Source organism: Schistosoma mansoni, chromosome W (assembly GCF_000237925.1).
Source record: "Schistosoma mansoni strain Puerto Rico chromosome W, complete genome".
Lineage (NCBI taxonomy): Eukaryota > Metazoa > Platyhelminthes > Trematoda > Strigeidida > Schistosomatidae > Schistosoma > Schistosoma mansoni.
Window position 1 is genome coordinate 28,238,750 of NC_031502.1, and position 23,093 is coordinate 28,261,842.

General features: G+C 37.8%; 1 protein-coding gene across 1 annotated transcript; it reads left to right on the forward strand.

Annotated features, from left to right (window-relative positions):
- Nucleotides 1-9,350: 9,350 nt before the first annotated feature.
- Smp_173550 (putative myo inositol monophosphatase) lies at nt 9,351-21,876 on the forward strand (the record flags this gene model as incomplete). Its single annotated transcript, XM_018789229.1, has 4 exons — nt 9,351-9,796; nt 11,277-11,442; nt 17,945-18,040; nt 21,680-21,876. The coding sequence occupies exons 1-4, from the start codon at nt 9,476-9,478 to the stop codon at nt 21,874-21,876; spliced, it is 780 nt and encodes a 259-aa protein (XP_018654694.1). The 5' UTR covers nt 9,351-9,475.
- Nucleotides 21,877-23,093: the final 1,217 nt, after the last annotated feature.

Below are 23,093 nucleotides of genomic sequence, written 5' to 3' on the forward strand. Positions count from 1 at the left end.
TGTTAGCGGCGTTTGATATGAAACAGAATGAAGTTTTGCAAACCTTGAACATAGAAATGAATTGCAAGTGCTACTTCCTTAGCCACAAACCAACTGCCTACAGACGTCATGACACTCTAAAATAAGTGAACTAACGACTTCACTCATTTGACATAATACTATTGTCCGTAGGCTTTTAACAAATGAGACCACCAAATGCTACCACAGAGCATATGCTCTTATGATAGTTGATTTATATGTTAGCCCCGACAAGGACAATACAAATCAGTGTAAAAAATATTTCTCGTTGTTCGTGCTTTCGTTTGCAAGGTGGCTACGCGAAAGCAAGTCTCATATTTTAAGGGATCCCGCCAGATTGTATTTCACCTCTTATAGTATATCGACGGATGATAACCCAAGGGTATTTGATGACTTAACTGTTGTCCTACGTCTGCAAACCCTCACAATTTTTCTAAATTGAATTCGTAGAACAACGAAGATAATTAGTGATGATAGATCAAACCCAGAGAGCGTGTGACATGCTCGAAGCATTTAGCGGTTTGCGTATGACCAGAAGTTTTTTTTGTGAATTAGAGGAGGATGTAAAGTAGTGTGAGTGGGGAACAGTGGAAAGGAGAAAAATAGATTAACCGACGACACAGCTACCGCACACAACCTACAAACACTCAATGACTAAGGTAAAGACAACAATCAACAACAACACAAGTCTCCGATTAAAACAATCTAGAAACCAAACTAGAAGCAGATGGGGTGACGTTTTTAACTTACTACACGTAAACTATATAAAATGTGTACAATTGTCACTGATATAAAGGTTTTGACAAAATCGTTGTTCGTGATGCCTTTATAATCGAAAGATACCAAACCAAGTCAAACAAGAAATCAGAAATGAAAGAGTTCTAAGATGTAAATGGAAGGTATTTTGTACGTCCAGAATTGTTTGATCTAATCTGAGCGGTTGTTGTGAACGATGAATAGCACGATGACCTGATTTAATGAGTAACCGAGAACCTTAAACATGTGTGTGTCCATTATAACCAATGGAGCTATAATTCATGTTGAAGACTCAGAACACTATTTAATTCGGGTACCTAAACACCGCTAGATGTGATTGTCATCAGTCTTGTTCGACATTCTACCAAACAAGGAACCACATTTTAGCGGATTGTTTTGTAGTAATCTTTGTATTTGTGTCAATGTCGCACTACCATTATGGATTAATTTATTAATGACAAGAAAAGAGAATTCAGTGAAAAAATTTCTTTTCGACGAAACCATCTACTCAAGCTGTGCATTCGTATATATCATTATATGAAAAATATATGTCTATAGGAGGCTAGAAAGGATTGCATTGTAAACTGATTCGAGAATAAATAGCAAGTGAGGTTACGTACTAATCAAGGGGCAGACAATAGTCCAATTGACAGATATGGAGAAAAGCGACAAACACAAAGGTCATAATAATAGACCGAATAATAATCAGGAAAACTTGTATAAGGTAATAATAATGACTAATTAAGGTTGAAAAAACAATAATTCAAAAAACGGAAAATTCGATAATAATTAATAAAAGTGCCGAAAAACAAGCAGGAAAGAAAACAACCGGAAACATGTCCATTAAGGGAATCAGGGCCAAGGAAGGGTGAGAGGTTGAAAAAATCGTTTCTGCATGCAAAGTTTAGGCTCGAGTTCGTGTACCGCCAATGTCTCAGCAATGCATAAAATATTGATTCGACCTTTATCAGATCCGGTTCCTTTGACTCTACAGATTGGTTAAAAAGAAGAGTTCTTTGAGCGATGTATCCACAGTAAATCAAATGCTCCTGTATCGAACTAGTAATTTTTTTACGTTCTTCTTTTAAGAGTCCAGCCATATAATGTTTCGAGATGCGTTTGGAAAGTGATAGCTTTGTGCGGCCAATGTAATTTGCCCCACACAAGCAAGTTAATTTGTAGATACACATTGATGTGGCCCAAAGTGGAAGTTTATCCTTAACATATTCCGGAACGGTAGGCCGTCTAGAGAAAACTATTCGAAGCTTAGCTGCGTAGAATGTTTTATTCAATGATTTTGAAATCCGTTCATTTAGGATTTTAGCAGCCGTGTCTCCTTTAAATTCCATATTCATAAACAAAGTTTTCTTCTGTACTGTCGAAGGTTTTTCATCATGAAGTCTAGGTGTTAGGTTGCTATCGACGAACCTAAGTGGTTAACCATTTCTGATGAGGGTCTGTAGAAGATGAAATAGTTTTTCATCCATTGTGTCATTGGAACAGATTTGCTTGATCCTAGAGGATAAAGAGTGAATTAAGTTCCTCTTTCTACTCAATGGGACCCAACTATGGAAATTCGTGTATTGTCCATTCCAGGTAGGTTTTCTACGGTAGCAGTAACCTCATTTGTTATTTATAATGCAATCCTTTCTAGCCTCCTATAGACAAATATTTTCCGTATAACTATATGTACGAATGTACAGCTCGAGTAAATGATTTCGTCGAAAAGAAAACTTTCTTCACTGAATTCTCTTTTCCATATTCAATGGCACTGTGGGTTTTTTTTAATTAATATTGATAATAAATAATAGGACGTCCGTATCGTCAGACATATTACTTTTTGTCGATGATGTGAAACTTTGTGGAGAGATACTGTGATGATTTGAAGTATTTGAATTATAGTATAAACTAGTAATCCCAGAAACAAAGCAATTTAATCAAGAAGTATTAGATAAACACGAACAAACCAGTCATCAATACAAAAGAATCATAGGTTCATTCCAACTCCATAGATACGCAAACAAGAGTATAAACTGGCACTTCAGGAGGATCTGACTAGTCTCCAAAGTTGGGCAAATGACAACGGACTTACTTTTAGCACTTCAAAGTATAAAGTAGTCCAACTGAGACATGTTGCAAACTACGGCTAGAACTTAGGTAACTCCTCTCTAGAATTATACCAAGTCGGAAAAGATTTGGGAGTGTTGTTATCTTACGATTTAAAGTCTTACGTTAACTGTGACAAAAATGCTTTACGAGCAAGCTTTGCACTGGTAACATAGAAGTGCATTTTTGGCCAGTTTGACGGAAGAACTTTTCACAATATCTTCAACAGTTTTATTCATCTCCATTTAGAGTACGGAAACATAGTATTTTCACCCTCACACTACAAGGATAAGGACACTCTGGAACGCATCTAACAGTGAGCCACGAAATCAGTTCAGGGACTCTAATTAAAACCTTATGAAGAGTGTCTTCCATCACTGAACCTTTACCCATTAGAGTACAAGCGTCTAAGAGGTGACCTTCTAATGGCTTACGGCATCCTGAATACTTCGGTGCATCCCCTTAATCACCTACTTGAGATTAGTTCCAACACAAACCTAAAGGGTAACACCCAGAAACTGGAGACACGAGATAGCAGAACGGACTGTAGACACACCTTCTACTCCTTAAGAGTGGTCAAATGTTGGAATTTTCTGCCAGCTGAGCTAGTCCAAGAGACTTATCACGAATCCTTTTAAAGAAGACTTGACATAATCTTAAGGACTAAGGCTATTATTTTAACATGAATTACCTTTTGTTTCGTTTTCCTCTTTCATCGATAATATACCTAGGTCCCTGACTGTAGGTATTGGTGATCCACTACTATTAGATACATAAGCCTGTTAAGCGAAAGCTTCTTCTATAGCTTGCAAAACCATTTGAAGTATTTGTAAACACCAGCGGCATATTCAGACTATGTACTTTACGCAATCATATTGCCGAGTTTCCGCTGTGTAGTCGACTTAAGAATTAAAAACGGACACTTCCTCCAGACAACTGACATTAGTCGAGAAAATAGACATTTAGTCTTTCTTGACACTACCTTCCCCGTTTTCCTTTTTTTTGTTCGCTTGTACCGTACTGGTAACTCCAAAACTCCAATTAGAATACAATGTCAACTCTTAGTAATGTGGTTGTTTTTTCTGTATGGAAATGTTTATTAGTCTTTGACCATAAAATACAAACCATCCATTTTCAACGTGTCACCAATATTTTAACAGTACTAAAACTATTGGTAACGTATGCGTTTACATGGTTTCTTTATCGCCGCTTAGAAAATGTTATTAGCTCCTAAGATGTAGCTGGTAACTTGGGCTTCAACACAAAGTGTTGGCTGTGTTTGGGGATTGTGATTTTTACTACTAGTGAATGTGTATGTATAGTACGGACACGAAAATTAGTTCGTTTTTCATATTCTCTTTATTCAGTGATGAAGATCTCGTTTATGCCTAAAGCAAATACCGTTTATCATACAAAGCTGTCGCGACTTCAGGAAAGTGACGTGTTGTTCGCAAGCTACTTGAAATAATTTAGTTTAATCAAGATGCTTATTATGATTCGAGTAAATTAGCAAATTGTTTTGCACGTATTTTCAAATTGCAGTTAGGTGTATAGATATATCAGCAGCCTATTTGGCGCTTCAAGAAACAAATATACGGAAAAATAGACGCTGTCTGATTTTCACAAAGCTCAATAATACTGACCAATTCCTAAATTCTAACTGGAAAGCCTTTTATAGAGTTTGACATATGTTTACTTTGGTTTTTCACATAAACTAAATATTCCTCAGATACATCCAACTTTCTGTCTGGTATAATTAAAGTGATAAAGTATCTAGTTAGTAATTTAAACTGGTTGCTACAACTAATGATAACCTCCAGATCTTGTTTGCTACCACCAGCATTTTGGAAATGGTCTGTGAATCAAAAGTAAAACTGCTGACCAAGCCTATTTGTCTGTATGAAAAGGGAGGATAGTCAACATAAAAATCCATACTCGGTTATCAAAGTTGAGTTTGTTAACCAGCTTTTTTTTCGATGTTTTGACAATTAGACATCAAAAATACAGTAATCATTTCTAAAGCATTAGTGAAAGGGTTCACGTCTCATTTTTATTTGTCCCAGGTCAAGCCGTATCATGTAAAAACATTAAACAAACTTTTACAACAAATCAGTGTGCTATGATAATGGGTTGAGTGTACAACACTTTCGTATTTTAGATAGCTGTTGTCTCTGTCAAGTCCTGTTTTTGGTTTAGCTAATTAACATAAACGTCTAGTTATGTCTTAATCTAATGAAAATCATTACTTAATGGCTTCATGATTCTATTGTACCAGTATGGCCAGAATTGTTTACTTTGCCTAATCGAACCAAATTGTTTGAGATTCTTATACCTCACGGCTGTCATGAATAGAATCCGTGAAACGAAAAAGACCGAAAAAAACAAAAACGTAATCCTAACAAACGCGCATACAGGATCTTAGTGTAATCATTCACTTGACTTCACCTCGCCAAGACGGAGAGCCGACGAGATACACCCTCCTTTTATCTGGCGACCCGATGGCTAATTCTCGTGGACTGGCAGGTGTAGGCATAGCACTTAGTGTGAGAGCAGAACAAGCACTATTAGAGTGGATTCCCGCTAACAGTCGTCTATGTGGTGTTCGGCTAAACGGCTCTGTAATAACTCAGAAGGATAGAGACACACGACTGCAGCCCGGAAGAAGTGAAATATGACTTTTACAGAAAGCTCTCTGAACTTCTACATAAACCTAAACGCTCAGATATAGTACTCGTAGCAGGTGACTTTAATCCCCAAGTAGGTAACTTAAACCAAATAGAAAGACATTTATGTAGGTATTTTAGTATTCCGGCTCAGCGAACAGCTAATGGTGACCGTCTGTTGCAACTATGCTCAGACAATCGTTTATTTTTAGCAAACAGTAATTTTAATCATAAGGAGAGACATTATCTAAAGCGACAACCCTCTGCACCAAACCAACGACAAACTCAAATAGACCATATTGCCATCAGTCATCGTTGGAGAGGCTCGATAGGAGACTGTTTCTCGTTCTGGAATACATTTTCGGACTCTGATCATGATCTAATACGAGCACGTATTTGCTTGCGCCTTACTGGACGCTGAAAAGCCACACTAAGAAAACGCATTAGAGTTGAACTCAGCGACGAGGAAGCCAAAGATAAATTCCATGGACAACTGAAGTCACACTTAGGCAATTTTGAAAACGAGGCTGACCCAGATGCTGCTTCGAAAGATATACGAACAGCTGTGGTAACAGCAGTAACATCTATTAGTGATTTTAACCAAAGGATTATGAAAAACCAGTGGATTTCTACTAAGTCTATTGCACTGGTGGATTCTCGTAAAATCATCCCATCAGGCTGTGAACACGATGAAGAGCGAAAACAAGTCATATCTAGGTTAACCAAAAGCCTAAGGAACGATCGTGAGCAGTGGTGGGCAACGAAAGCAAAAGAGATGAAAAAGGCAGCGGCTGTAGGCAACACCAGGTAACTCTACAGACTAATAAAAGAAACCGGAATTAAGAAGTCAAGTGTAGGCGAAATAATCCCAGAAAAAGACGAAACCCTTATCTGTTCTCAGCCCAGATGTTTAGAAAAATGGGCGGAACACCTTAAGGAGCAGTTCAGCTGCCTTTAGGTACTCTACCCACCATTTCCAAACAGCCTGAACGGAACATTGAAGTAAGTCACGCGATTCCAGCTGAAGTTCATAAGGCTGCAGCTAATCTGAAACGAGGAAAAGCAGCTGGTCCCGATGGATTGGTTCCAGAGGTCTTTAAATATGGTGGTCCAATTTTAGCGACTAGCTAAAATCTAGGAGTTGGACGTAATCCCGTCTGACTGATCACAATCACTTATTGTCCCAATATATAAGAAGGGGCCAAAATCATTCTGTGATAATCATAGAGGGATTAGTCTGACTAACATAGCATCTAAAACACTAGCCTCAATAATTATCGGGCGCCTAACTAAGACTCGTGAACTGCGGACACGAGAAAATCAGGCTGGCTTCAGACCTGGTCGTTGCTGTATCGACCACATATTCACTATTCGTCAGGTTTTAGAACACAGGCATGCTTATCGGCGTTTGGCAATGATAGTTTTTCTTGACATGGAAGCAGCATTTGACTCTATAGACCGAGAGGTTCTGTGACGGTGTCTGTCATTGAAAGGTGTACCTCAGAGGTACATAAAACTTGTGGGGGTTATTTACACTTTTTGTCTTTCCTTAAACTGAGATTGAAATTGCTTCATGTCCTTATTATATCCGTATATGCAACCTTTGTTTCATATATTACCACCATTAAATTAAGTATTATGAATTAGGTGTTCATCTTGCTGTACCAATGAGATATGGCAACTTGGACTGATGCATATATGTGCTTGGACGTAAAAGCAGCATTTGACTCTGTAGACCGAGAGGCTTTATGACAGTGTCTGTCACAGAAAGGTGTACCTCAGAAGTGCATAAACCTTGTGAAGGCTCTTTTTTCGAACACTACCAGTCGAGTGAGAGCTTATGGCGAACTGTCACCTGATTTCGCAACCTCAAGTGATATCCGACAAAGCTGTCTAATATACCCATTTTTTTTTAACTTCATTATAGACCTAATGCTGGAAATAACACTTTCGTCGACTGAATTTACAGGAATCGATCTCTTACCAGGAGGTCCACTTATCGACTTAGAATACGCAGATGACATAGTCCTGTTTGGTGAAGACGCTGGCAAAATGCAGAGTCTTCTGTTAGAACTAAATAATAATTCCAGGATGTTTGGGATGCCTTTCTCCCCATCCAAATGTAAATTGTTACTCCAGGACTGGCCTGCGTCAACACCTGAATTAAGGATAGGGTGTGGAGTAGTCGAACGCGTCGACAACTTCACTTATCTTGAAAGTCTGATCAGCCCTAATGGGTTGGTGTCTGACGAAATCTCAGCACGGATTCGGAAAGCTCGTTTGGCTTTTGACAACTTACGTCACTGATGGCGAAGACGAGCTATCCGTCTATCAATTAAGGGACGAGCATACTGAGCAGCAGTTCGCTCTGTTCTACTTTACGGTTGTGAAACGTGGTCATTAAGAGTAGAAGATACTCGTAAGTTACTAGTATTCGATCACCGATGCCTTAGATATATTGCTCGCATTTGCTGGGATCACCACGTAAGTAATAGTAAGGTTAGACTCAGGGAATGATGGTAAATCAGTTGATGAGGTCATGAATCTTCATCGACTGAGATGGTTGGGCCACGTGTTACGTATGCCTGAACACCGATTACCACGACTCGCTTTGCTGACTAGTATTGGGGATGGTTGGAAGAGAGTTAGAGGCGGTCAAACCAAAACATGGCATCAGTGCTTGAAGTCACTAACATCTAGTCTGAACCATGTTGGCAGATGCAGACCACTTGGTTGATGTCCTCGCGACCATCGCCACCAATAGTTGGAGACTCTAGGCTACATGGCTCAGGATCGATTACAATGGCATCGGTGTATACACTCTTTATCTTCCCTTAAACCTTGAGATTAAAATTGCTTCATAACGTTCTTCCTTCCTATACTATATCCCTATATACAACCTATCTTTTATATACTGCCACCACAAAATTAACTATTTCTATGAATCCGGTGTTCATCTTGTTGTGCTAACGAGGTATGGCAACTTGGACCGATGCATATGTGTGCGTGGTCCTACGTTGTAGCTGATCGACTTTTCATCAGTTTCATTGCCACTGGTCGATTCTCACGTACGTGAGAATGCTTGGTTTTATAAAGCTTATGCCACCTGTGGCACTATAGCTGTGCTCGGCCACCCATCAGAGAGTGCTGAACACGTATCCATCATGGGGAATGAAAACATTCTTATTTTCAAAGACCACGAATTGTAATGATTCGTGAGAATGAAAATTATTGTAGAAATATGTATTAGGCCGATGTACATGATTTCATTTTTGTAAATAAATTCAGGTCTTTTTTATAAAGGAGACTTGTCAACTACGTTTTCGCAACTAACGTAAATGTGTGTCATCACAATGAAAACCAAAATATATTAACATTTAGTTTATCGAAAAAATTCTGCCCAGTGGTTTTAGTTGTAATGAGTGTTTATCGGCTAACAACCTTCGGTCATATTTTTAAACTCCTTAATCACATTTATCGGTGTACTAAAGACTGCTTGATTTCCTATTTTCTATTCAGTAATTTATTTGGTTTGTGAATGCGGAACCAATAAATTGTTTTACATTGTCAGATTATCGAGATTTCAGAATACTTCAGGAATAATGTCCACACACTTGTCTTTTCATTTGTGAGTACTTTCTGCTGTTGCTCTCTGTGAGCAGTCACAGCTTTTATCGAGTTTGCATGTTATGTAATTAAATAAAAATCCCAGGAACTATTTCGTGCGCTAATCGACATTGTTCCTGGAACATGTACGTTTTAGTTTGAGATCGATCAATTCCTTATTAATTGTCCATCTATCCAATTTTTATTTTAGATGTGCTATCATAATTTTCTTATACCTTACGAGTAGTGTACAGTTGGTCGTCGTTTCCTTACTTCAGTATATGATAGTACTATAGTCGCCAAAAAACTTGGTGTATCATATCAAAATGATGACTATTCGTCTGAGTACCCATGGATGGTGTGTGCTGATTATAAGCATTTTGGTTATCTTTCTGTACTATCTGTCGTCATTTAATCCTGTCGGACATCTTAAAGGGGAAGTTACCAGTGTTCGAAGATTGTTAACTCGCTGCATACATCTTTCCGAAGAAGCTGGTGGTCTTATAAAATTTATAAGTCTGAAGCATAACCTTAATTCACGTACCAAACACGGGGGTATTTTGAAGCAAGAGCCTTTGACGGATGCGGACCTGGGATCTCATCAAATAATCGTGTCGGGTTTGGCCTCGGCCTTTCCAGAGCTACTAGTATGTCTTAAAGTTTGCCTTTTCGTATTCGTATATTTATTTTACCGTTGCTTTAATTGTTTGTAAGCATTATAAAACCTTTTGGGATTTATTTCAGTTCGCCTTTCATTTGGGCTATTATGTCTACCGAAATCGTAGATGGTATTTTTCTAACATTTCCTCCTGAAATACTTTGTAGCAACTGGATCAATTAGTAAGTAATATTTTGATTTGTCATTAATGGCATAACTGAACTGATCAACTTGTCAAGGTTTTCCACATGAGCCTTATTTATAGTAAATACGAAGTTCGTCAATGATATCACTACTACTTATAGTTAAAATGAGAATTTACATATCATAATTAACGGAACACAGTATTCGGTCTTAATTCGGTTTTTTATCTTTCAGTTATAGCCTCAAATTATTTAAAAATGCAGAACAAAGTATTTGGAGTGGAATTGAGTCATGCTAATCTAAACTCCTAGGGCTACAAACTAAACTGTAAGCCCATTCTCTTTTTTAGCCTTGGGCTTGTTTGAGTTCATTAACTCTCAGGCTGTACATTACTACTTAGTCTTGTTTGCTGGTAGATTTAGATTTACTTCTTCATGCACATAATTTGGAACACTTACTGCTGTTAATGGTAAAAATAGATATGCAAGAGTAGTTTTGATGAACATTGTGTTCACATCTCATAGCGAACATTTTGTATGACAACACATTTTGGCCTATGTTCTTCACATAAGTTATATTTTATTTATTCGAACGCATAAATATTAGTACGAAGGGGCACCAAATACATATGTGCTACACAAGTCACTTGATATGTGTGTGGGCTGTGATACTGCCCGGGTGCCCAAACCGAAGCAGGTGGTTTTCTTGGGGGCCACACCGGAGCCTTCCACCTAAAGGTCGGATCCCCAAGGCAGTAGAGCGACATCAGGAGATGCAGTCCCATGGTAGCCGGTGACCAGTAATTGGTTCATACTCCATTTGTTCCCTCAGGATACTAGAGCCCATGTGCATCATTGGTTTGGAATTAGGGTTTTCCAACTCCCCTAGATGGACCCTCCGTATCCACCAAACCGGGCAAAGCACTGGACATCCATTTTTCACCTTCTCAATTTCATAAACAACACCCCCGCCGTGAGAAAGCAATGAGCAGGACTTCCTTGTCAATGGTTGTATGCATGTGGTCATGTGAGAGCATTTTAAGAGAGAGCTGACTCTCCCTACTGTCAATCGTACCAGGGCATTTGGAGGTAGATTTTTCTCTCTCTAACCACTGAAATAATTCTTTAAATCAAATCGTTTGTTAAATTGAATGTCACTTCGAGGTATGTGCAGTAGTAATCTTCGTTTATTATGTTGTACGCAGTAATATCACACTATGGTTATTTTGAACCTTGTATTTTCTTGATAAGCTGATGTCACTAGCTTCTAATTATTCCTTAATTTAAAAACTGGTGAATCAGTGGTTTTCTAATTTTCTTCCCTAGGTTCGCTCCGAGGAGCATGAATTACCAACACACCGTCTGCTTGATTATAAAGAAAGTGTTTATCATTCGGATTTTCAAAGTTCTCTTCCTAATGATGATCTCTTTGTGCCTATTACAGATTTGGTAATATGGGTAGATCCTTTAGACGGAACTCAAGAATATACGGGTAAGATAGTTCGTTCGTAACGTTTATTATGTAAAGAATTATTGACTTAAAGTTGTGGCTAAATGTCTGCTCTCCAATGTCATTGCAGAAGAATTTACTTTTCAGAGCATCACAATAGCTGAAAATAGACGTTTAAAGTCAAATTTTTAGAATGATCTTATTACTTTTCTTGTTCGCTTAGTAAATGTGTGTGTTTTTTAAACTTTCAGTCACTCCATATATTCTCGCTTTAGTAAAAAATATTGTGTTTATTGCTTATTAAACTTTCAAGCTGTAATGATCCCCAATACATTTAATTTTTATCTCTTCCTTAAAAAAAACAATTTGTGGTCTTCTAAGTTTAAAGTTGTTATAATTTTAGCAGTATTGTTGTTTTTATACCCTTCTATGGCATTTTTAATTTAGTCCAAACATGTATGCCATAATCATTTATTATAGGTCTTCTTTGATCCATTTCAAACACAATTTATCGGTTCTCCCTAACTCCTTTTTTATATTATTACAAACTTCCTCGTGATGCTCATCTGCAGTTACTTCGGGCTAAGGGATTCGGTCGTACTCAGCACTAAAGTATGGATCATCAGAATCTCCCTAATTGCTCTAATTATTACGTGTTATACCCAAACACCCTCAGTCGATTAGTTTATTTTAATGATCCACTCTGCTTTGAAAGCGTCTCTCCGTGAAGAATGTAAGACTGTTAGGTAAGTTAGATTCGAAAATGGATTGTGTCTCACTTTTTGAAATTCAACAATTAAGTCTTTGTTTATATCTTAACCTAGGTAAGTATCATATATTTTTTATAATAAGTCCCTTCTTCACATTTATGATATGAATACGTTCTGAATTTCCCGTTGACTATGTAGTTAAATCTGGCACTGAATCACAATAATTTACGGAGTAAGATCAATGCCACTTTTTTGTTGTTTGCAATTCAAACTTTAACATGACTGTCATTATGCTAAGATATACACTGTAAATTTGTGTCACACAGTGTGTCATGTGGAAATCACTTTACGTACACTGACATCTTTAGAGTTCCCATCTTCACTTAAGAAATTGTTTACCAAAATGACAATTTCATCTGTCGTATTTTATTGTGGTTGATAAGCGTTGTTCAAAACTGAGGCTTTTTCTAGCAGAACCTAGATAAAACAAAACAATTCCAACTAACAAGTCAATAGTTCCTAAAATTCTTTTACTGGTTTTTAGAGAACCGGTTACAAAAGCTTGAACAGAAACTGAATTATGTACACTAGATCCCCTCCCACTGTCTACTCTCCCGACTGTTGCTGCCACCTTGACGTAGTGGTCGGGATTGCGTATCGTGATGAACCAATCGATCTATACTGCCTGGAACAATCGTTCTTCAAGGTCCTACCACGCCAGACAGGTCGGTTGAAGAGCGGTGAGACTAAAAGCAGCGAACCTAAGGTCCGAAGGCGAAGTCGTACTGCTGACTGTACAGAGATGTGACGGCAGTAAGGTGTTTCCTGCAGACAACCAGCATAACAACGATGCTGCCTTCCCACAAGGAGGGGTGGGGTGAAAAATGGTTGACCCTAAAAGTGCACACTTCGCCTCATCCCACTGATATCCGTCTCCGGCGGTAAGGTCCCAACAAGTACGGAGCCAACACAAAAATTACCCACAAAAAGGTCGTATGTGACCGACCTCAAGCAGTTGTCCCTTGGGCACTGTGGTCACGCTCTCAGGTCACTAAGACCACTTCTAATCCAATTCCCTTTCCAGGTACCTCCGAAAGAACCCTTCCACGGTGTGGGCCACCGGGAAGTGGTAACCACCCTCATACCTCTAACAGCACTCATGTTCCCCATATACGCGATCAATCTCCTTCTTCAATTCCTATTACTCCTCCTATCTTGACTTTCAACACTAAACCTCCTCTTTTGACTTCCTCCTCAAGTGTTACCATAGCCAACGACTCTATTGCACAAATAACTCTCAGGTCTGCTGAAACCTCGCTCCAAACTACACATTGGAGCCTTCAACGTACGCACCCCATGTTAAATCGGCCAGCAGGCCTCCTTGGCTAAAACCGTAGAATCTCTTGCGATTGATGTATGCTGTGTCTCCGAAACACGCATACAGGATCCTAGTGTGGTCATTCACTTGACTTCACCTCGCCAAAACGGAGAGCCAACGAGATACACCCTCCTTTTATCTGGCGACCCGATGGCTAATTCTCGTGGACTGGCAGGTGTAGGCATAGCACTTAGTGTGAGAGCAGAACAAGCACTATTAGAGTGGATTCCCGCTAACAGTCGTCTATGTGGTGTTCGGCTAAACGGCTCTGTAATAACTCAGAAGGATAGAGACACACGACTGCAGCCCGGAAGAAGTGAAATATGACTTTTACAGAAAGCTCTCTGAACTTCTACATAAACCTAAACGCTCAGATATAGTACTCGTAGCAGGTGACTTTAATCCCCAAGTAGGTAACTTAAACCAAATAGAAAGACATTTATGTAGGTATTTTAGTATTCCGGCTCAGCGAACAGCTAATGGTGACCGTCTGTTGCAACTATGCTCAGACAATCGTTTATTTTTAGCAAACAGTAATTTTAATCATAAGGAGAGACATTATCTAAAGCGACAACCCTCTGCACCAAACCAACGACAAACTCAAATAGACCATATTGCCATCAGTCATCGTTGGAGAGGCTCGATAGGAGACTGTTTCTCGTTCTGGAATACATTTTCGGACTCTGATCATGATCTAATACGAGCACGTATTTGCTTGCGCCTTACTGGACGCTGAAAAGCCACACTAAGAAAACGCATTAGAGTTGAACTCAGCGACGAGGAAGCCAAAGATAAATTCCATGGACAACTGAAGTCACACTTAGGCAATTTTGAAAACGAGGCTGACCCAGATGCTGCTTCGAAAGATATACGAACAGCTGTGGTAACAGCAGTAACATCTATTAGTGATTTTAACCAAAGGATTATGAAAAACCAGTGGATTTCTACTAAGTCTATTGCACTGGTGGATTCTCGTAAAATCATCCCATCAGGCTGTGAACACGATGAAGAGCGAAAACAAGTCATATCTAGGTTAACCAAAAGCCTAAGGAACGATCGTGAGCAGTGGTGGGCAACGAAAGCAAAAGAGATGAAAAAGGCAGCGGCTGTAGGCAACACCAGGTAACTCTACAGACTAATAAAAGAAACCGGAATTAAGAAGTCAAGTGTAGGCGAAATAATCCCAGAAAAAGACGAAACCCTTATCTGTTCTCAGCCCAGATGTTTAGAAAAATGGGCGGAACACCTTAAGGAGCAGTTCAGCTGCCTTTAGGTACTCTACCCACCATTTCCAAACAGCCTGAACGGAACATTGAAGTAAGTCACGCGATTCCAGCTGAAGTTCATAAGGCTGCAGCTAATCTGAAACGAGGAAAAGCAGCTGGTCCCATGGATTGGTTCCAGAGGTCTTTAAATATGGTGGTCCAATTTTAGCGACTAGCTAAAATCTAGGAGTTGGACGTAATCCCGTCTGACTGATCACAATCACTTATTGTCCCAATATATAAGAAGGGGCCAAAATCATTCTGTGATAATCATAGAGGGATTAGTCTGACTAACATAGTATCTAAAACACTAGCCTCAATAATTATCGGGCGCCTAACTAAGACTCGTGAACTGCGGACACGAGAAAATCAGGCTGGCTTCAGACCTGGTCGTTGCTGTATCGACCACATATTCACTATTCGTCAGGTTTTAGAACACAGGCATGCTTATCGGCGTTTGGCAATGATAGTTTTTCTTGACATGGAAGCAGCATTTGACTCTATAGACCGAGAGGTTCTGTGACGGTGTCTGTCATTGAAAGGTGTACCTCAGAGGTACATAAAACTTGTGGGGGTTATTTACACTTTTTGTCTTTCCTTAAACTGAGATTGAAATTGCTTCATGTCCTTATTATATCCGTATATGCAACCTTTGTTTCATATATTACCACCATTAAATTAAGTATTGTGAATTAGGTGTTCATCTTGCTGTACCAATGAGATATGGCAACTTGGACCGATGCACATATGTGCCTGGTCCTACGTTGTAGTTGACTGACTGAGTGTCTACTGTAGCGGACTTCGACACAACGCAGACCAAGAACACGGGATTAAGCTGACAAGAACGTAAATATATTTCTACACCAGAACCCGACACAATTCAACAACGAATGGACAACCAATCAATAATTAAGATAACAATAATGACAGCAGGAGAATATACAACTCATCTAACACCTGTCAGACTATCTACACGTCTGACTATGCAAAATGACCAATCATTATTCCTCCCGCCCATACGTAATCTTGCTCGCGAAGTTTGATCATCGACTTCATGTGTAGGTCTATCTGAAAAAATCTCGTTTGTTTCCGTTCTCTTGATGACCTTCGGCTAGCTTCTGATTCCAGCTCATTTTTTCTCGTTTCAATTTTTGGTGGTGGTGGAATATTCAATGTATCACACAGTATTTCTGTTGGTAATGATCTGGGTTTAGATGACTCATAAACATTTTTTCTATCTCGCAGTTGATTTATGTGTTTAGTAATTAGTGTATGTTCAACCATCACTTCATACAACACCGTTCCACGTCTTTTTTTATACACCCGAAGACCCATTTTGGCTTGCCTGGCTGGAAATCACGTGCATAAACTAAATGACCTTTGAATTCTTGTATCTTCGGGCAATTCCCTTTGCTTTTTTGTAGTCCACTCATCCTGTCTTTCAGGTTCAAAACACCAAAGAATGGTCTAATAGGTCGGCCAAATATTATTTCGGCTGGTGATTTTCCGTCTTGATAGTTTGGACTCGGTGTAATTCTTTAAGGGATTAGAAACTGTTACAGAGCCTCTTCTACATTATGTTTCCCTCCCATCTTTTAGAGAGCTCGCTTAATAATGTCAACAAATTTTTCTGCTTGTCCATTTGACTGAGGGTGGTACGGTGGGGTTCTAATATGTTCGATTCGATTTTGTTCATAGATATCCGCAAACTCTAACGACGCAAACTGCGTTCTGTTATCTGAAATCAAAACACTAGGTGTCCCGAACCTACCTAATAGTTGTCTGAGATGTAACAGTGTTTCAGATGTAGACGGTCTTCACACAACATAGATTTCAGGCCATTTAGAGTTTGAATCTACCACCTCCAAAAAAATATTGTCCATTAATTGGTCCAGCATAATCTATGTGTACTCTGGCCCAAGGCTTGTTCGTTTCTGGCCATGGCTCGGACTCTGCTTTCGGTGTATTCAACGGTAGATTCCACAAACCAAATTTATCTATCCAATCAACACCTAATAATTTGGTATTACAGTTCCCAGATATATAACATTTTCCAGTCATATTCTTGTCACACAATGAGAGAGGTAGTTGCATTTCTCGAAGAAGAGTAATATTGTGGTGTGGTCTACTTATATCCATATAAGTAGTATATGGTGTTGGTCAGACATAGAATGTATTTTGGCAGAAGACCGATGAGGAAAGAACTGAAATGAAGCGCAATCGGTAAGAAAATGCATGAACAATAGAATTGGAGAAGAAACATTTTATTGCTACAAAATCCACTGTGACTGAATATATAGGCGTAGATTTGTTTTAACCACCGTCGCCAATGTTATATCGATCTGCTTTCTTTTTTACGCGAATGGGACGGTAATTAACCTTAGACGAATATCTACAGTAAGTTCCCTCCTAGTGTCTATTCTACAGGACTTCGACACAATGCAGATCAAGAACGTAAGTATATTTCCACACCGAAACCTGACACAACCCAACAACAAATAGAGAACCAATCAATAATCAAGACCATGATAATAACAGCAGGAGAATGTACAACTCATCTAACACCTGTCAGACTATCTACACGTCTGACTATGCAAAATGACCAATCATTATCCTTCTCGCCCACACATCAGAAACCATAATTACTTTTCTTTTTTTAGATAAGTTACTAATTTCTCAAGTATTCGATATATTTGATGCTTGCCGTGTTCTGAAATTAAGCAAAGTTTTTTCACATCTTACCTAACATTGGACGGTGGCCATTGTAACACAACAGACCACCAGCAAAATACACTATCATTTATATCAGTTAATCAGAATCAACCATGTGATTCGACATATAAAGACCTAACTGAACTAAGTGGGTAAGAATGACACAATGTTTGAATGACCTACAATATGCATGACTCAATTACCACCTGATATAGAAGGTAGAAGAACACGTATCCTAGTACAAAGTACTCTATTAGTCACTTTTATACAGTCAATAGATGTTCGTATTCTTCCTCTGGTTGACAGAATGATGTGGACTGACCTCTCGCCAGCCGACCACAATATCGTTAGTGTGGGTGCACCCGTTACTTTTTCGCACCTTTACCTTTTTGTATATGTATTTATCTGATTAATATATGTGACATGTAACTATATTTCTCTTAGTTCATTTTGTTTTATTTCTGAATGTTCTGTGGTAGAAGGTTTAAATGAATATGTTAGCGTCATGATATGTATTGTACTTCATGATCACCCAATAGCTGGTATTATTCATCAACCGTTTCTTAATAAAACATGTAAGTTTTGGTCTCGTATATCGCCAATTTTTCTTCGTTTTGTTATCTATGATCTAACAAACTATTAGTGCATATATATACATGTATTTATATATAATGCATATTTATAGATATATAAAAATATAGAATGTGTATTTAAGTATGAGACAAAGTGTATTTATCTAGAGATGATGATAAGTTGACAAACATTCGTGTTGGTGATTTTCCAGTTAAGTTACGGTATCCAAATGCTTCTGACGTCTCCATTTTATCTTATCGTTTCTTATTTCACTCATTGTTAGCTAATCTATAAACTTTGTATCATAAGCTACTATGGCAAGTTTTTTGATTATAGTTCATAATGATTTGAATTAAATCTGTAAAGCAGATAATTTCATATAAAATGAAATGAGACATCGCTGTCTAGTCCACTTTTTTGGCTATTTTCCCACGCTTCGTGAAAATGTTAATTCATTTTTCAAACTTCTAAAACCCAGCAATATAGTCTTGTGGTTACAAACGGACATACACATTCTGAAAAGACTTTAGAGGAGCTATTTATTCGCACAAAACTGAATTCTAGACTTCTGTTTCAAAAGTGATATATATATATATATATAAAGACTTGAAAGTATTAAATCAAAGTTCAATGCTCCAACTTTATGCGAGGTAGTGTACACAGCTATCAATCGTCTTGTTTAACAGCCACCAATATTATACTCATGTTCGGGTTGGAGTAGATGACTTTAATTTAGACTTGTGACCAAGCATCACTGTTCAAACACTTAATCCTGTGATTAAAAATGAAGGAAACTTTGTTGTAATATCCTTTTTATTCAATATACTGCTTCGTTTAACAGCACATACTATTTCAAGTGAAGTAACAGATTTTACGTAATTATTTCACTTGGATGACCACATTGATGTTCATACATTTTCTGAAAGGGTTTTTGATAAGTCTTGTTAATTGAACACTGTACTCGGATCCTAAGCTAGTCTCGTAACCCCCAAGCTAAATTTACACAGCGACTTGAACATGAGAGAAAAGGCTCAAAATATGCGAGAAGCACTTTGCTTCAAAGGTTCAATCATGTATAGAAAATGTAGGGTTTTTATAGTATTTTAGAAGTCCTTGGGTTTTCCTGAAAATTCTGGAATTCTACTAAACATAGTAGCAGTGTAGTAATCAGCCAATCAAAATCTCTACATGTGACCTTTCATTTTCGTGATGTTTTTCTAGCAAAACTTCTAGTCAAACGCTGATTGGTTGGAATGCTTCTTAATGTTTCATGAGCTTGTCATGTCTATTGCGAGAAATTTTCTGGATCATCCTAACAGTTTTTACTAGTGCTGCCTGGTTTCTTAGATTAAAATAAATAAGTGGACTCGAGAAAGTTGTTATAAGCTTATTCAGCAAATCAGAAAATATGGTGAATCATAAGAGATGTTTGTCTTTGGGATATTCACAAACTACATCTTGGTATCATGTTTTATTTGGGCAAACTATATTGTCTATAATGGCTGAGGAATCTATCCTCTTGTGTATTTTGTTTACTAACCCATCTACCAGGTACAGATTTATGTACTTGGATTTGAGCTACATTCTAAAGGACCTGTTAATAAAACCCGGTTGCCCAAATCAAGGTAGGTGGAGTGGAGCTCGGACCTGGGATGTATTGGCTGAAAGTCGAGTGCCTTATCCAGTAAACCGCCGCTCCTGTTGTCTAGTTATTGTTGATATTTATCGGTGGTTGATTATTGCTCTCTTACACAAATCATGAGAAGTTGGGAATTGGTGGGTTATCTTTTCCTGTTTTCTATTGATATTGTTCCGTTTGTTAGTGGTGAGTGATATTTTCCTCATCATATGGTTCTCGGAATCGGTAAAGAACTGGTTATGTACACTAAAGTTTCCATACTACGGTAGTTCATAATTTTAACTCAGTGTGCATGTGTCTGTCGACAAATAGAAACCTCTGAAAAGATTTATGAATCCAATAAAAGTCTTCCGTACACTAATTGAGTAGTTTTACGAAAAAAAATTAATAATTCGTCATCAGGTTTTCATTATGTGATTATTAGTTTACAATCAATTTACGCATCTTCATGTTGCTCTTAAGAGTTTATGAAAATGATATTTATACCTAACATTTTCGTAAGTGGAGTTTATTTGATGGTTCGGTGAAATCAAATTTAATTGCCGCTATCCTTTTGTTAAGTGAATTGAAATAACTAGTTGTTTGGAGAATTAGTTTTAAATATTATATTTTCAGTTCTGTAGTATCAGAACCAAACTGAAAAGTTATAATTTTTCATTAGATCAAATACTTCAAAGTATTATGACCCAAAAATTATATGGACGTTGTAAATGCTTACTTATCGGAATGTAAATCACCAATTGTTTAAAGGAATAAAAAAGAGTTCACTATTATAGAAATTGTTTGCAACTTAGCTGATCTTCATAATTAGGAGAATTCGAGTATTAAAAAATCCACTAGACTGATTATCTATATCGTCTTATTGTAACTAAGTATCTATCCCTTAAATGGGAGATTCCAAATGACTGGAAAGGATCTTGGATATAAGCATATAGGTTTTTCTAATATAAGTTCCAATAGTTACGTTCGTTATCGTAAGTTATTGATTCAAGTGGATTTATGTATAACGTTTGTGTTGGGATGACCCTGCAATTTTCTCGCAATCGACATGACAAGCTCATGAAACATCAAGGAGCATTCCAACCAATCAGCGATTGATTAGAAGTTATGTGAAGTTATGTTACTAAAATAGCGAAAATGAAAAGTCACATGTAGAGATTCTGATTGGCTGATAACTACACCGCGACTATGTTGAGTAGTATTCTGGAATTTTCAGTACAACCCAAAGACTTCTAAAATACTATAAAAACTCTATATTTTCTGTACATAAATGAACCCTGCAGTAAAGTGCTTCCCACACATTTGTGCCTTTTCTCTCGTCTTCAAGTCTCTGTATAGTTCTAGCTAGGGGGTTACGGAACTAGCTTAGGATCCGAATATAGCGTTCAATCGGCGAGATGCAACAGTTTGAAATTAAAACAACCATCAACAAAGGATCTTGAAAATTATGCAAATTGTACTACTAGTCTTCAAATAAAAGTAGTTTTTTGACAAGAAACATTCGTTGGATTAAGTAAAATCGCATATTGAGTTGGAAACTGTTAGCGGGACATAGATTGGTTTAAAACATGTTCCATGCACGATTGAGTTGGTGCACGCTGATTGGATAAGTATTGGCCAATCAGCGCTAGCCGATACTTGAAGAAGACTCCAGAATCTTCTCATGTAAAAACTATAAATATACTAACGCATTTCTTAAGGTGCTTCTTACTTCCATCTACCCTTGTTATTCGGAATATAATTTCTTGCATTGTTAAACTGTGTTCTGATTTGGGGACTTGTCGAGTGAATTGGTGTCCAAGAATAATAAGCAATAGGAATAGCCGGGTCGTAATAAGAGAAATTATAACAGAGACATTATTCAAATTTTTTTAATAACTGTTAAGTTAGATCTTAAATGTGCGCTTCGAAATATCTTAATTCTTTGACGTGTGGTAGTTCATTTGATAAGCATTTTACTCATTTGACTGATATACATTATTCTAACTTTGTTTCACCATAGACTGGGGTTGGGGTTCATATGCATTATCATCTGATTTACGAATGGCTATAAATTCTCGTCCTGTTCATTCGTTAAAAAACGATTTGTTAATTACTTATTCACGTTCACATTTAAACGAATCACTCCTAAAAGATTTGACCAAATTTGTATATCCGAAACCGGTTCATTTTATACCAGCAGGTGGTGCGGGTAAGTAGTTCTTCGACTTTTCCTTACGAATGGATTAGTTGACCATAACAATGATAAATTTGATAAATACATATTACATTTGTTAAATTTTCCCTCTGATTTGTTATGTAGCGGACCTTGGAAACATATAATTTTACGACTTAAAGTTAAGCCCAAAAGACCATGGTAACTGAAAACATAAATGTTGATTTTAAGAAAAAAGATTAACCTTAGTGGACGTGATAAACAAAAATGCAAAATTACGTACAATTGTTTTTATAGAGCACAATGGAAAATTGCCTTAGTATGTCTGCCAGCTCCTGTTTTAAAGCACTTTTAATAACTTATCAAGCCACTGAGTTGTCATTGTGACCCTATTCAGACATTTATAATAATCTGACAGATACGAACCAAAGTTTGTCATCTCCAGTTTAGCCACGTGATGTGAACCTTTCGCTCCGTGTAGGTTCATTTTATCTAAGAAGTCACTATCGTTACCCCTTAAATTACCCTTATAAATAAACTGCTGAGTAGTGTAGGTGTTCAAGCATCCGGTACAGTAAGGATATGACCGATTTGATTTTGTCAATATTTGCCTCTCAGAGGACCACATAGTTATTTGAATGGCGTAGTGAAAAATGAGTTGTTTTAACTATTTTCCTAAGCACCGTCCCAAATATTTCATTTATCTCCGAAGATTTCTACTAAACAGATTGTACATACGGTTTACACAATAACCAAACGTTCATCTGCTTACTGATTATGGTTGACTGATCTTCTGATGATGAACAACATTGCGGAAATTTGTGTAACTGGACTAACTAACGTTAAATAGTAGAAGTCTATCGAAAGACACCATTGTGAGGCTTACACGTAATCTTGAGGGAACTGCTATCCCTTGTGGGATTCGAACTAGTGTCACTTTTTGACAACCTGCAACTGATCTGTTCGGGACGTCATTGACTGCCTACAGAAGTAAGACATTTGCCTGGATTTACCAGTTTTCTTCAAGATGATGTTACACTAGTCCCTGGTGCTGATGAAATTCTATTCATCGGGTCGTAATTTAGCCATCAGTTTCATCAACCCAGAATCCCGTGCACTATGTTCCAGTTTAAGGTGGTTTCGGTTGAACGTCATCAATCATGACTTCTTACCTAGAATACATTCACTATTGAGAAGTCGTGTTTAGCATAGCTTAATGATGTTGATTTGTTTCACTTCAAGTGGTGTTCTAGAGATAACG